This window comes from Prunus avium, chromosome 1 (genome assembly GCF_965620075.1).
Source record: "Prunus avium chromosome 1, drPruAviu1.hap1.1, whole genome shotgun sequence".
Classification (NCBI taxonomy): domain Eukaryota; kingdom Viridiplantae; phylum Streptophyta; class Magnoliopsida; order Rosales; family Rosaceae; genus Prunus; species Prunus avium.
In genome coordinates, this window is record NC_142284.1 from 16,366,468 (window position 1) to 16,382,733 (window position 16,266).

Here is a 16,266-nt window from a genome sequence, read left to right on the forward strand (position 1 = left end):
AACCCACCAACTAGGAGCTCCTAAAATCCACACACACACGCCAAAGAAGTAAAAGAGAATCAGTATTTGATCATGAAGGGTTTTCATCAAAAGCTCCTAGTTGTTGTGGCTTTGGTTTTGGTTGCACTTGCAAGCAATGGTGGTTTTGTTCAGGTTTGTGATGCTCAGAACATATGCAATGTCTCTATGAATGGTTTGATGACTTGCAGGCCAGCTGTGACCGCCCCGAACCCGGCGCCGCCTACAACCGCCTGCTGCTCGGCGCTGTCGCATGCCGACATGGGCTGCCTTTGCTCCTACAAGAACTCCAACCTCTTGCCTTCTCTAGGGATTGACCCTAACCTTGCCCTCCAGCTTCCTGCCAAGTGCAGGCTTCCTCATCCTGCCAATTGCTAGACAGTGTGGTTTAATAAACAACGTGATAACGTGATTAAGATGTGATTAATCATGTAATCACATTGGATAATGATGTTTGCTATATAATTAAGCGTTTTGAGTTGAATAACTGTGTTTCACTGTCGTTGTACGTAGCTTATGGTTTCTTGCAATTTGCTACGATGTTGTTGGATATATGGAATATGTAATACAATAGCACTATAATATAAACCTTGGTTTTCACTATATAAGTAGTTGCCTGGAATTTCTCTCTTATAAAGGAGTGCAAGTTCTTTTTTTTTCGATGTCAATGATAGCGATAATTAGATTGCAGTCCATTTTTTGTACTAGTTTTCAATTTGGAGCCGTCGTATAATTTTTTGGTTCACTACTAAGAGGTTCATTAACTAGGTGTGCAACTCATAATTTTTTTCCTCAAATGGATCCATGAGATTAGCATATCAACATTTTTCAGTTGGTTGGGCTCTTCCACTTCCACTCATGTAGGCGGAGATTAGAAACCCCGAAGCACCCAATGAATATTTGTGTAAACCCCTCTCCCCCAATCACTTGTATTAAAAATAAAATAAATAAAAATTTGCGGTTGAAGTCGTGTGTTTTACTTGTATTAAAAATAAAGCAAACCCCTTTCTACCAATCATTTTTTGCCTTGTGTTTTTTATCTGCGTGAATTATAAGTCACACATCTTTGTGTTGTCTTTCTTATGTAATAAGCACACTTCATGTCTTGTCTTTTAGGTATACGTAACCTGTCTTTATATCATGACTAGTAGTAATCAATTAACTTACCTAAAATTTTTCCCTTGGGAATTCATATATTGCTTATATACATATACATATTAATTAAGGGAAGGAAAATTCTAGAGTCTTTTGGTGTATAGATATACCAAAGGATATAGACCATTGGATTGAGAAAAAAAATAAATAAATCTACACCATTCAATTTGGGGTAACCTAAAAACTTGTTATTGTAGGTTAAAATTAAAATATATTTGGTATTAAAAAAAAACCACGCTATAACCAAAAAAAAAAACGTATAAACACTCTTGGCAGTTATTATTCTCCATTCAAACTCTATCTTGGCTCCTCTTCTTCTCCATTAGAACTCGTTTCATTGGCGTTGTCATTGCACTGGCGCTATTGAGAGGGCAAGTACATAGTTCACATGGTGGTGGCTCTTAGATGAGTAGCCAAACTGTGAAAGAATGCGAAATTGTCTCCCACATTGGTAAAGATTAAACAAGGATTGAAGGGTTGTGTTGAATTTCATAAAGGAGATTATTTTTACCTTCTATTAAAAGTATTTCTTTGCTTATTCGCATATTAACAAAGAAGTATTGGGATTTGAAGAGGGCAATTTTCTTACTACATCAACTCTCAAGGTTTGGAAATCTCAAATCTCTTAGTTTATTTGCATACTATAAATATTTATTTATTTTTTAGTGAGTGGAATGAAAATTTATGTTGTTTAGTTTGGTTTGATACTTTTAATCTGTTTTCATGTGTGCGGCCTTGGTTATAGATGATCCTCTCCCTTTGTTTACTCGTTTTTATGGCCGGGGCCTTTTTTAGCCCATGTCTTTGTATTGCTTCCTCTTTGAATATTAATGAAAGCATTTTCAACCCAAAAAAAGTCTTTTTCAGTAATTGCCAAATCTCTATACCAAATCGATACCCATCAATTGCCAAAGCGATACTTATCAATTGCTAAATGGATATGCAATAAAAGTGACGATTTTATGTTGATTTTGTTACCAATTACCAGATCATAAAGGGGCATTTGCCTTTCCATTGTGCAATTAGCAAATACATTGCATTTTCACAATGAAATTACTATAGTTAATTTGCTATGTTTGTTTATGCAATTGACAGATACATTCCACGCTTTTATATTTGGACAATGAAATTACTATAGTCAGATTGGTGTGTTTGTTTTGTACAATTGCCAAACAGTGAGTGAGGTTTTGCAATACATTCCATTTTCAGGCAATGGATAACTGGAACAACAGGCAAAAGAGCCCCGCAATGCGGAGAGTGCAAAGGTATTGGTCACAACAAAACATCCTGTCCAAACCGCAATCTTAATGATACGAGTAAGTGCAAAAAGAGTTACACAAGCGACGGGAGTGACTGTCTCACTAGTTTTGAATCACAAGAGGATACAACCTGTTGGAACTAAACATTACCTGCATCCTTGATGTTGGGGAAGTGGAATACTATAACGTTGTACATTAGAACCTAAATCTTATAAATTACAAGATTTATGTGCCTATTTATAAGTTTATGCATATGGCTTACCATGCCATAGTAAACTCTAATCCATAATATGGTAATCTTCCATTTATACTTTTAAGGATCCAAATTACAATGAATTGGAAATAGTGGACATTAAAGATGTAAATGAGGTCTTATTTCAAGTAAAAACACGTGTTTACTACAATAATGACTAATATTACAACGTTGGGGAAGTGGAATACCATAATGTTGTACACTATAACCTAAATCTTATAAATTACAAGATTTATGTGCCTATTCATAAGTTTATGCATATGTTTTACCATGTCATGGTAAACTCTAATCCATAATATGGTAATCTTCTATTTATATTTCTAAGGATCTCAATTACAATGAATTGAAAATGGTGGACGTTAAAAATGCAAATGGGGTCTTATTTCAAGTAAAAAGATGTGTTTACTACAATAACGACTAATATTACAACGATGGGGAAGTGGAATATCATAACGTCACTAGAACCTAAATCTTATAAATTACAAAAACATCCACGGATATCCCAAGTGCATTTTTCATGTAGAGCGATTGATGATTCGAAAGGATCAAGCTTGTCTACCAGAAATCGACACATTGAACAATATAACTTGTCGCACTGCATTGCCAATAACGACCCAAAACCCATTTCCACAATGACATTTTTTTTTTCTCATCACATAAAACTATATAGACTACACCGCGTGCCTATCTTCAAAAAAATCTTCTTCGACATGCTAGCATAACCATTTTTAGGTATTCATATTCTGCTTTTTGATTAACATATCCAGCTTTTTCCATATAGCCGCAATTTCTTTCTTGGTCTGAGGAACAAAGATTTAAACCCAAAAAAAAAAAGTTTAATTCATTCTCAATAAAGCGTGAATGGACATATAAATATTTCTAGGTGTTGGACCCATTTTATCACCTTGGTATTCACCTTCTTGATCAATTTTTGTTGCTTCATTTCATCCCGTTGATTTTCCTACATAAAACATTTACAAGGAATCTCATTTACTTAGTTATATATAATATACTTAATGGACTAGATAAGTCATTTAACACTAACAAATAGTTATAAAAAAAAAAAGCTGGTTTCACGACTATTTGCCATCTTTGAGTCGTCGTTTGTTGTTTTTTACTCTTTGCCATTTCCATTATTTTTCTTTCCCACCATATTATAATTTCAATTAATGAACAGTCTCTACTATGAACCTTCATTCACGAAACAATATTTAGTGAATAGTGAATAATGGATAATGGGTGATTATAAGTTTTTATCAATTTGCAATATTGTTTGTCGCTTTGGTAATTACTCAATATCAGTTTGGCCATGCTTGTCTCTTAATTTGGAGATTATTGTCTATCGATTTGGTAATAATATAGTGTGAGGAGTATATTCCAGTGTGGATCCGAATCATCCTTTAGAAAATTCTTGGTTTCTAATTCCTGTCACTTATTAAAAATCTATAAGTAATAATAATGTTTTTGGGGTTTTACTAGGAAGAACACTTAGATTTCATAAAGAACTTGGATTGAAAAATAAGGATTGCAAAGACAAGGATTATATCTAAATTCAGAAAGAAATTACTAGGAATAACTGAGTCTTGGCCATTAAATTAAAAAAACGATAATATATATACATGAGTACAGCAAATGGCAAAGTGATATACTTGAAATGTTATAAGCCGGCACTGCCCTTTACCACTGTATTCTCTGCACATGTTGAGCACGTATTCTTGTACAAAAGAAACCAATGAATCTCTTTACACCATAAGCTTTATGAAGATCAGCATCAACTCCAATCATATGAACAGATGTGGCAGTCAGACTGATCTAGTGCCTTCTACAGCAGGCTCAATGGTACTTCGCGATACCTCTGGCTCCGTGCCATAATCCCAAAGTTGTTTTAGCTCACGCCTTATCAGTCCCAAAAACACCGTAACACCTGACGACCAGAGCAGGATAAGCAGGAAGGAATAGAAGACAAAGTAAAACATCTGAAATTCTATTGGCCAAAAAATGAAAAACTCCTTGACATTACCTAGTGTACATGGAACAAGATATAGGAGTGCAGGCTGACCATTTCCGTTCATGAGATATAAACCCAGGTACGTAAAACCAAGTCCTGGAACAAGAATTACATCCATTAGTATGAAGAAAAGATGAACATGCATAGTTTGGTCAAGTGGAAGCCAGCTATTAAAAATAAATGAAATTAATAAACTGCCAATACATGAAGAAAAAGTGTATAACATGAAACAGATATATGTTGCACCAGCACTCACCGATTCCATAGCCAATTACCAACCAAAGGAAATATCCACTAATTCCACGCTTCTTATTTTCTTTGTCAAACCTGAGACAGCCAAGCCCAGACAAGATTTAAAATTAGGAAAGATAGATTAAAAGCTTACACACAAAATTTTCAAATTAAAAAGAAAAAAGAAATTGAAAGAAACAGTTTGTTAGGTGACCTCGTTAATTTTATCTATTTAATTATAATTAATGAGGCCATCTAACAAAGTTTAACACATAAGCTCAGCATGCATTCACAAAACAACCATGTTAGTCATTTTGTGGGTTTTACGCCCCGACAACTTTGGGGTTCAATAGGAGAATTAAAAATAAAAGTCAGGAAGTAAAAAAGACAACAATTGGAGAGCATGTTCTGCATCAAAAAGGGACTCGATTCTTGGAGACTCAGATGAGGACGAGGAGTTTGGTTTCGGTGAAGCAGATCTGGACTTGGGGGCTGGTGAGGAAGGTCTTAAAAGTATGGTGATGGTTTCAGGTAATTCAGGGGCGAATTTGGTGGGTCTACATGGGTGGCGGAATTGTGCAAAGTTGGTGTCTCTTTTGAAGTGGAAGGGGCTAGGGAGGAACAGGAGCTGTTGTCAAATCAACTGGATCACAAGGTTAAAGGCGGGGGATTTTAAAGAAACTGAAGAGATGTTCAAAAAGGCCCATTCACTTTTTATATGACTTTAAAATATCATAACTTTCATTTTACATCTCTTTTTTCATAAAACTAAAGCATTTTTTGAGATATTTTAAGAAGACCAAGGTTTATGTATCTCTTTCACAAACACATCACCCTACATATCATTATAATGTTTCGCACTCACAGATATAACTGTTATACTTGGTATGGGGATTTTGGGAACTTATTCTATATAATGATAAAAATCTCATTTTAACCAGAGAGAATCACATTTAACTAAGGACTTTTTCCAATTAGTCAACTAGCTCAAGGACTTAATCAAAAAAGGATATATTGTACTCTTTCCAAAAAGAAAATGTGTTAATAGGGACCTATATCTAATTTAACTAAAAAGAAAACCCGAAAAATGTTCTTTGATTTGCTATTTACAAGTAGAAAGTTGATTGGGACAGAAATCAGTACCTGTAAGAAAATACAATAAGCAAACCCGGAAACAGAACGTCCCCAAAACCAAGCATGTTCTGACCACCCCAGGGGTCAAAAAAGCGAGGGATTCTCAAGAGCATTGGTAGGCCTTCACCACTACTGTCACCTTTAGCAACCTATAAGAAAAATATGAGGATTTAATAAAAGCAGTAATGTATCAAAGCTAATACTACGGTCAAGCCCATCGGGCACCCTTGAATCAATTGCCCGACAATGTATATCATGTAAAGGCACAAGCGTTAGACATGCATGAACAAGAGTTTACTCGAAATGGGCATCAGAAGCATAAGATGTCAGGCATTGATTCATGGAGACTTGCATGAACAAGAGTTTACTGAAATAACAAAAACAAAAAAAAATTGTACCAACCATCCAAAAGAGAAAATAAATTGTAATAGGAATCAATAGGATACCCAATCAATTTTCTTGTTAAGTATTTATGACGTAACATGGATGTGAACCAGAGCAAGTATTTTCCTGGTTGGGGGGGGGGGGGGGGGGGGGTGGGGGTGGGGTGGAATTACCATGATATGATCATATAAGCAATGTTTTTATTATGTGTAGAAATATATGTGCATGTGCATATGCTTTATATATGTAAAGACAAAATCAACTAGTCCAAACTTGTCAAATCTATACTCTGCCACATCGCCCAATGACCAGGCTACTGGCCTGGTGAACCGATGGATACAACCAACGTCAGGTTAGATAATTAAAAATATTTACGCCTTAACATTGGGCCACCACCTAGACTGCTGCTAAGATTTTTAGAAATACAACACTAGTATGATTGCTATTGCAAATTTCATTACAATATGTTAGGTAAAAGAATAAAATAAAATGGATGTCAAAACCCTACACATAAGATTGATGTCAAGATGAATTATGCTAAAGTGAATATCCTTGATAATGATGACCATAAAGAAGCTAAGTATATAATTTTTCCCCTTATAATACTCACCTCTGATGCAAAACAATTGTAGAATCATTTTATAATACAATAAGCCTCAACAGTATGATAAACAAAAGAAATACACCCCAAAACTTCAATTGATGAATTTCAGACAAAAACCTATGCACTTTCCAGTTCAAGGTATATAAATGCTACACAGGCATCTTCTAGATTCATCAAAGTTGGTACAACAATAAAGAACATCAGTTAATAGCTAAGAAAGATGTTGCTTGGTGACTCCTTTGGCAAAATTTCTGGCCTATTTTGGTTAAATCATCCTAGAATTTGGAAGTAGAAAGACCTATGGAATGGACAAACCAATATATGAAGAAACTTATGCTTGCAACATCCTTCAGAAATCATGGGAACTCCTAAGGTAATCTATCTGAAGCTTGGAATGCTTTAAACATTGAGCATGATTAGGGGAAAAAAAAAACTTCTCCAGCCATCGCAACTTTGACTTCCAATAAGCAAAATGGCTCCAAAAAAATAAACTGGTCTACCTTCTCAATGTTTTCACAAACCAAAATTGTGACAACAGCTTGCATGGTTGACATGAAACAAACGCAACTTTTAATCTAATAAACCAAGAAAAAGAAGAAAAACTGAGATCAGAACTTACCACAACCATGACGCTATCTTTGAACATTAAGGGTGACAAGAATACCCAAAAGATGTCGTAGACAAATGCACAACAAAGTAGTACGGTAGCAACCTGAGACATGTTAGAATTATGAGACAAAGGACTGATTTATTAATTACATGACAAAAGGACTGGTACATTAATTACATGACAAAAGGACCGGTACCTTGATATTAGGTAATCGAGCAATTTGCAAGACTGTTATCATCAAGCAGATACCCTGTCAAAAAGTGATATTTAACTAGCAGAAGTGAATTAAAGGATCGAAGGAGGTCTACAACCATCTTCAACACACCTTGACATACCATGTAGACAACCAGGAATAACATGTTGCTAAAAACACGCAGATTAAAAATGGTAGGCAAGTTGTGAAAGATGCATATCCATATGGCATAACGTCATAAAATTTCAGGTTTCTTCCCAAGATATCAGCAGTCCATAGGGAACCCACAAACCACTCAACTTAGGCTCATAGAAGAACTTTGGGTGACTATCTTAACACAAAGTATAAGCAAAAAAAATGTTTAAAAAATGCATATATCCAAATTTGCAATAGTATGCCTCAGACTGCCATCAACAGCTTAACTAAAGGGGTGGTACGTAAAAGCTATCTTGCAGGTATGGCCATTAGAAATGTTCTGAGATGGTAGAATAGAAGACTGACCCACAGTAGTCTGGACATCCAACCACTTTATTTTACAAAATATTCAGCATTCAAAAAATTCAAATTGCTGCAACTGCAAGTAATTTCGCTGAATGCATAATAGGATTAGCCTAGAACACATATATCAAAACTTGAAACTTACAAGAACATCTTGGCCAACCCATGAATATGATGCCCGTCGTGTTACAACCCAGAAAACTGCAAACCCCACACACAAAGCCAGCACAACAAGTGAGAGAATCGACACCTCATCCAGGAGAGGCAAAGTTATTGTCTTCCGTCCACCACTTCTCCATTTTCTGCTCAACAATCAGTAGAGACATTAAGGAACACCGACTGGAAGAAATTATTGCATGCACTGCAGCTAGTGATAGGTTTAGCAGAAACTGGAAATAAATGTGGAGTGTACCTCAAAATCAGGCTTAATAGACAATTATGCATTCCCTGAAAACAAAAGCTACATCAACTAACATGACACACAAGTCAACTGATAGAAGATTAACAAGTAATAATACAGGAGAATGACAGAAAGTAGCACATAAAACACATTCGAGAGAACAATCCAAGAATATTGTGCTTGTACCAGAGTATATCACAATATTTTTTTCTCAGTTTATTCTCTAATTCTTTCTTCTTTTTTTTATCTTTTTCCTGCTTTTCAATAAAAATATGTTCCAAAAAAAAAAATGTCTTTTCCATTCTCATAAAGAGCTTTCTAGGATGCAACAAAATGCCGACATAACTGCTCAACTAAGAACTCAAATAGAAAGGGTGAACGTTACCATTCAACATTTCAAAGAAAAATAAGGAATCAATAGGTGATATAATACAGGTAAAGCCAATATACTCTACATTTCCTCCATCCCTTCCATAAAATGCAAAAGCATTCAGGATGTTGTGGGGGAGTAGTCTGAAGATGTTTGGGGATAGGATTTGGCTCTGGTAATCTTTATGAGCCTCAGTATCCTCACCATCTATGGCTAGATCTTTCTTCTCCACTTTTTCAGTGTGGAAAGCTGCTGTTATCTAGATTTTTTTTTGTGATGGTTCTGACTGGTATAATATGCTGCTTATGTTGTTATTTGATGTTGTTAATAGGATTTTAGGACAGTGGACATCTTGTCCTCTGGTTTGTACAATTTCATTTTTCTTAATGAAAGTTGTATCTTGTCCAAAAAAAAGTGCATTATTCTGTATTCTACAGATAGTAATGCACAGTTCTACTTTAATTCCCAACACCCAAAATATTTCATTACCAGAAACATTCTCAAATTCAAGAACAAAAATGCCAAGAACTCTGTTTATCGTCAATTTTGTTCATTCCCACTACTTGTCAAGCAGACTTTTATTTAATCAAGAAGAAAATAAACAACAGAATTTATCAAAGTACCTCAATACCGCCAATGCAGAAAAGTATGATCAGCACCCAGACAAACCACGTAGACATAAAGAAATATAGAAGCAACAGAAAAACGGATGCTGTTATGACAAAACACACAGCACCCTTCACGCTAAGATTCATGACTTCGTCCTCAGAATCATCTTTCGCTGTTCCAGCATTAGATTCCTATTCAATAAAAGATTATATAAATACTATTACCCATAATTCCAGCAATAGAAGTAACAAGGGGGCCAAGATGAAAATATCGGGCATAACAGGAATGCCGTTACTCAAAATTTATGGACTACATTACGGTTTCAATATCAATATTAGTGACCGTCAACAGAATGATGGATATTTGCTTTAAAACATGGAAGTTTTAAATGAAACTTTAGTAAATGTTAAATCAATCATTTCCGTTGATGGTCACCAACATCGAAATATCCATCAATACTGATATCTTCATCCCTGATCACCACACAATTTTTCTTGTAAAAGCCAAAGACAATAAACTGAGACTTGTCCGTCCAAACCTTTTCCGCCAGTTCATTATAGCGCTCATCAGACATCTCAGGAGCAGTAATCTTTGACCAAAATGAGGCAACTATTATTGTTCCCACAGCCATTAGCCACAAGAACACAACTGAAAAGTCTACCACTGGACGCTTGGGGGAATATAATAGAAGCTCCACTGCAATAAGTTACAGGAGTTATCCATATATTTTTTCACATAAAACAAACTTGAGAATTGAAAAGTACAATCACATTAGCTAACCTAGTCTTTAAACCTCGCTAACATAACACACTATGACAAACTAACCTAGTCTTTAAACCTCAGCCCTCAAACACATTACCTATGAGTCTACTACCAATCACTTCTTTTTTTTGTTTCTTGAAGCACTATTATGTCTTCCCCTCCCTGTTCAACACCTCTTCGATAACTCTCCTTTTTATCCACCCTAGACCTCCAATGTTCCAGCTGACAAATTCCATTTGAACATAAAGACCCACCCTTGCTCTGAACTAACCCCTTTCAACTTCAAACGCATGTCAAGTCCAACTTTAAACTCGTAGCTTGTCTTTGGGCTCTTTGTCTTGAACACTTTGATACATACATAGTGCACTAGTTGTTTTGTGTCTCATGCTTTTCCCTGAGGTTGGTATGCACAATTTTTTTTTTAAAGATCGTATATGGTGAGCATCTTGATAGATTGAACAAGTTAGCTTGGTATATGCATAAATGCTGAATACATACATACAATTCTCTAAGTTGGTCAACCTTACCCATAGAGTTTAGAATTCTGTAAATAGATATGTTATCTTGATTTTAGAATGGAAGAAAATGTTCTCTGTGGTCCTAGAATGGTTTTGTAGAACTAAGTTTAAATTTCACAGTATTTTAGTTCACCGCCTTGGAAGTATTGTTGCTGTATATTGCGTTTCTATATTGGTTGCAAGCAAAAGTATTCATTGTATTTTGGTTTGAACTATGTTGTAAAGAATCTGTTTCCCTATTGCTTATAATTTCTATCCAGTGTGATAGATTGTCTTAGACCATAGGTACCTATACTCTCAACTTTTAAGATCTCATGCCTAAGGAACCCTTAGATGCAATCTCTCTTTAGGTTATGTTTGTCCATCTTTCTTTGTTTTTTTTCCTTCTTAATCTTTTTCTTTTTCTTCTTTTCTTTGAAAAGATAGAAAATGTACCAAATACACTCAAACTACACAACTGATGGACAAGAAGTTCATTCCGTCTCTAAAGCATGTCAGCCACCAGCCAAGTGAAAATTTGAAAGTTAGGTGGAATACCAGCCTTCCAAATAATAATAGGATCCATTTGATTGTCAATCGATTGAAGGAAAAATATCCAAATAAACATTACCATAAGACTGGGTTGACCATGATGTTTCTACAACATGATTTGGATGCAAGGAGACCTTGTTTATACGAGACAACGAACCTGAATATTCTTGGAACTCTCTTTCACTCCAATTCCAACAAAACTGTAAACCCCAGAACATGAACCCGAGGAAACAGAATCCAGTGACGAGATAACTCACTAATAGGTACCTATAGTCACAATTTTTCAGATTGATGCCTAAGAAATCCTAAATGTAATGGTTAGGTTATGCTCCTCTTTAATTCCTTTTATTTTTCATAAAATCTAAATTTTTATTAAACACAAACTCAAACTAGAAAGCAATGGACAAGAAGATCATTTGTACTGCACAAAACAAAATAAAACAAAATCAATGCAGGTCAGCCTCGAAACTAAGAGCGAAAATAGCTAACTGCAAACTGCATACCAATCTAACAAAACGGCAGACAAATTTAAGGCCCAAAGAGATGACCAAAAAATCACTCTTTCCCACAACTCTTCCACATCCACCGCTCTATCATCATCAAAATTCTTTTGTTTCTCTCCATTCAGATAACCCACATGATGGCTAATGCTCTGAAATTCCAAAGAGCCTTAGCCCTTTTTACCCCACCAAAGCCCTAGCCCTTTCACTTAGCAAAGAGTAACTTCCCTTTGGCCATATTTACGACAAACCTGCTTCCCTGAACAGATTGGACCACACCTTTACAGCCACAGAACAATGAATAAAAACATGATTGACACTCTCTCCTTTTCCCTACACAAAACATAACTCACCATCTTGGAGACAAGCATACATTTGATCCTCTCTTCTTAAGTAAATCACAGCAATTTAATGTTCTTCTTATTTCCTAGTATTGTCTTCTACTTTCCAATTTAATTTTCTGCAAATTCTATCAAATTCCCTGCCACAATAAGCCTCATAGAGAACCTATATGTCCAACATTAAAAACCTAATCCAACCAACACTTGAAAAACCTATCAATCTTTCCCCTTTAAAGCTGCAATTAAGGAAGCCCTTTTGCTATGAAATACCCTTTATAAAAGCCCTAAATCAGACCTCCCTCACTGTCCTACATCTGTATGCCATCTTCCTATTATGTTATGTATATCACCATTAACCGCATTCAAGGTAGTAAGCATTTGACAAAAATGTATAAATAACTAAAGCTTATTAACCTTTCTTTCCATCTTGAATAGATTTCTTGAGAGCTTCTCCATTTGACTTTGGAATCATCACAACAAAAATCGAAATGTTCAAAGAAGTGCTATTCTCAGGACAAGCCATCTTGGCAAGACCTGAAACAATGGGAGAAAACGTCAGAATTTAGTATTAAGGGAAAAAGAGAATTAGACTCAAGTACTACCCATCATTTTTTTTCTTTTTTTTCTTTTTTTTTTTTTTCTAAAATTCAGTCTGATGTTACATTTAAACTTAAGGTTCTATTTCAAGTAAGACAATTTCCACAAAAAAATTTCAGTTTCAGGTTTTTTATGCTACTTCAAAGAGAATTTAAATAACATTTTCTGGAGAAAGTATATCAAACACATAGATCTAAGGAACAATAAATATGCATAAAACTCCTACACATGTTTCTAAGCTTCCATTTGGCATTTAAACTTTGTATTATGGTACCTAAGTTACTTAATTATTCGCCAGATACTTAAAAAGTTACTTTTTACCTTCAGGTGTGCAAGGTGTTTAGTAAATATAGTAAAGAAACAAATAGTATGCTAAGAAAGTGTTCAGAACACGATCAAATGGCCAGCAATGCTCAAGGGAACGTCATCTTGCAGCACCATCAGCAGCATCGAGTACCAATATTGTAACAGTCTGATCCAGTATTCTTCATTCAATTTCAGAACAGGAAAATTGTGCTCTAATTCTAACATTTGCATGATAGCTTTCGGATTTTATGTAGTAAATTTTCAGGTTGATAAATTTCTTTTAGCTGCTTTAGATTGTCAACTGACCACCAGAAAAAGAGAAGGTAGAAAAGGTCGGCACATATCAGAAATATCACTATTCAGAAGAGGTTAACGCAGGATTTCCCAAAAATAAGTATTTACATGTCAAACAATGTTCACTTAGAAGTAGCATTTGACCAAAGAGTAAAACTCCTAGAGTATGTGACATGAAAATATGGTTAAAGATACCTAAAAGATAAGAAATTGATGAATTCAAGCATCAAACCTAACTCGTTACAAGAAGAATCCCGATAAAAATAATACCTTCCCCCTAACCTCAATAATACCACTAGCCAACCCCATTTCCAAAAAAGCCAGCCATAATCCCTTCCTTAGGGGACTTTCATGCACAACTTTGGCAACTGATTTTAAAAGTTATGCTACACCTCTTTTCTGTGATGCATGAAAACTTTATACCTACAAGCACAAGTTTTACTCACAACTCCCAACACATACTAATTTTTCTTATTTAAAAAGGAGTGTAAGTGGACAAAAGAGGAGTGGGAAAATCAGCTCCCTTAAAATAAATAAAGAATCATGATCCCTAGTTAATCAAAACGATGAAATGCTGATGACATGAGTAAGTGCATTGAGAATTACAACCTTCATCGTCATTTATCACCACCAGCGCTTTAGCACCTCCAGACTGTGCAACTTGTGCCTTAACAGAGAACTCACAATCGCCACGGGCAGACAAGGCAATAGCACCAGATAACTGCATGAGTGAAAAAGGGGCCGTATCCACCCAAATACAGTGAGTTCCATGAGACAATGATGCTTGATCATATCCCAGAACCTCAAGGCACATTTTGTTTCTACATTTAAAGTGTTTAAATTCACATCTAAAGTGATAACAGAGAAACTTTCCATTTAAGAAAATGAAAGTGAAACCTTTGAAGATGATGCGTTACAGCCATTCAAGGGATTGGAGATAACAACAGGCAATTTGACGGCGTTTTCTTTTTCAGAAGGCAATAAAGCCCCAAACTTTGCACCAGCCCCTTCAAAAGTTTCGGCTTCACGACCATTAACCCAATTCCTAACCTTTGCCTGAGAAATTAGATGAAACAGTACAAATGGGTTTTTAGCAGGAAAACAATAACTGTATGAAATTGAATTCCAGAAGAAAAACAAAAGAAAAACCAACTCAATGTAATTCAATTCTCAGATTACAAACATGTATTTCATCATAATAAATCTCCAAAAACAAAAACAAAAACAAATTAAGAACTCAATCTCTTGAAAACAAAAAATATAAAAATGAAAGGAGCTTACCATTAGGTAAGGGTTGTTACAGGAGGGAGTTTTGGGGGTGGAATCGGTGTCCAAAACCATGTCGTTTCCACCACGGGCCAAAGACAGAGCAATCAGAGATACCAATAACACAAGGCGGAGGAGACCCGACGCCATTGGACACCACCACCAGTCAACCAAACTCCTCCAATTTGTAATTCAATTTATGAACCGATTCAATCCAATGTTGAGGAGACAGAGAAAGAAGAAAGGGAAGAGAATTAGTTTTTTTTTTTTTTTACTTCTTTTTCTATTGGTTTTTCTTTCTTTTTTTTCTTTCTTTCTTCTTTTTTCTCTGCTCCTAAGGAAAAAAAGAAAGCTGGAAATGGATAAATATATAATTTTATTTGTCCACCGACGACGTGACGCGATGCGAAGACCGGTAGACGGACACCAGACAGAAGGCGACGCGTAATAGAAGTGGAACCAAAGTCAATCCTTTTCCAATGCACTTTTCACAAGCTCTCTCAACTGTAAATTTATGCCCTGTTTGAATCTGCTTTTATGTCATTTTTGGAAGCGCTTTTATGTCATTTTATAGAAGGTTCTTTTAAAATGGCTAAATTGCTTCTAAAAATATTTGACAAAAAACATTCTAAGTATTTTTAGGTTCCAAAAGGTATTTATTCAAGAACCACTTTTAAATTAAAATTTTTTTTCTTCATAAAATACTTTAATTTTTCGATAAACATTTCAATGTGCTTCTACCAAAAGCGCTTTTCAATAAAGGCATGTATGATCAGATGTACTTCGTACATAAGCACTTCCAAATATGGTAATAGGATGTAAAGTGAAAATCTATACTATTTGGTAATAGGATAAAATGTCAACTATAGTCCTTTTGAACAAAATAGTTTTAATATTTGTTTTTTTTAAAAAAAGCAATTGTCTAGAAGGGGAGGGTTTCACACACACAGTACCACGATGTTATGGAGGTTCGAACCTAAGATCATTAGTTTGCAAATCAAAACTATTTTTCATTGGGTTAGTCCCGTTAGCATTTTATATTCCTTTTTAAAACCAAGAGTACTCCAGTAATTCAACCTCAATTTTACACTTACTTTCTCCCTCTCACTTCATACTTGTTTTTATAACAACAAAAAAATCCAATGCCCTCCTACAGTAAATTCCTCATAAGTGTTGGAATTTTAAAAGATTTTAAAAATTTAACCATTTTATTTATTTAATTATTTTTCTATTTTATTTTATTTATTGTGGGGGTTATAAATATTTAATATTCAGGTTTTATTTCTGGTTGGTGAATGCCTTAATTTTTTGGTTGGTGAACTTTTATGGTTGGTGAAAGTTACATGTTTTTTGATGCCTATAAAAGGTCACTCCTCCTTCACATTTGATACACACACAGTACACCATTAGAATATCACATACCAC

At 35.1% G+C, this 16,266-nt stretch overlaps 2 protein-coding genes across 2 annotated transcripts; one reads left to right on the top strand and one right to left on the bottom strand.

Annotated features, from left to right (window-relative positions):
* Positions 1–626, top strand: LOC110748298 (putative lipid-transfer protein DIR1). Its single transcript, XM_021948291.2, has one exon. The coding sequence runs from the start codon at positions 73–75 to the stop codon at positions 394–396; it is 324 nt and encodes a 107-aa protein (XP_021803983.1). The 5' UTR covers positions 1–72; the 3' UTR covers positions 397–626.
* A 3,622-nt stretch (positions 627–4,248) lies between these two features.
* SPPL3 (SIGNAL PEPTIDE PEPTIDASE-LIKE 3) lies at positions 4,249–15,249 on the bottom strand. The gene is made up of 14 exons (XM_021962747.2): positions 14,857–15,249; positions 14,473–14,631; positions 14,185–14,296; positions 12,793–12,912; positions 10,265–10,422; positions 9,741–9,917; positions 8,760–8,794; positions 8,493–8,649; positions 7,853–7,906; positions 7,666–7,758; positions 6,068–6,207; positions 4,950–5,020; positions 4,706–4,789; positions 4,249–4,609 (listed from the first exon to the last, which is right to left on the bottom strand). The coding sequence occupies exons 1-14, from the start codon at positions 14,989–14,991 to the stop codon at positions 4,488–4,490; spliced, it is 1,617 nt and encodes a 538-aa protein (XP_021818439.2). The 5' UTR covers positions 14,992–15,249; the 3' UTR covers positions 4,249–4,487.
* Positions 15,250–16,266: the final 1,017 nt, after the last annotated feature.

Coding starts and splice junctions, on each gene's coding strand:
- LOC110748298 (XM_021948291.2), top strand. CDS start 73: ATGAAGGGTTTTCATCAAAAGCTCCTAGTTGTTGTGGCTTTGGTTTTG.
- SPPL3 (XM_021962747.2), bottom strand. CDS start 14,991: ATGGCGTCGGGTCTCCTCCGCCTTGTGTTATTGGTATCTCTGATTGCT. Junction 7,907..8,492: donor GGGTTGGCCAAGATGTTCTT/GTAAGTTTCAAG, acceptor ACTTTTTGACAG/GGTATCTGCTTGATGATAAC. Junction 7,759..7,852: donor CTCGATTACCTAATATCAAG/GTACCGGTCCTT, acceptor AACATGTCTCAG/GTTGCTACCGTACTACTTTG.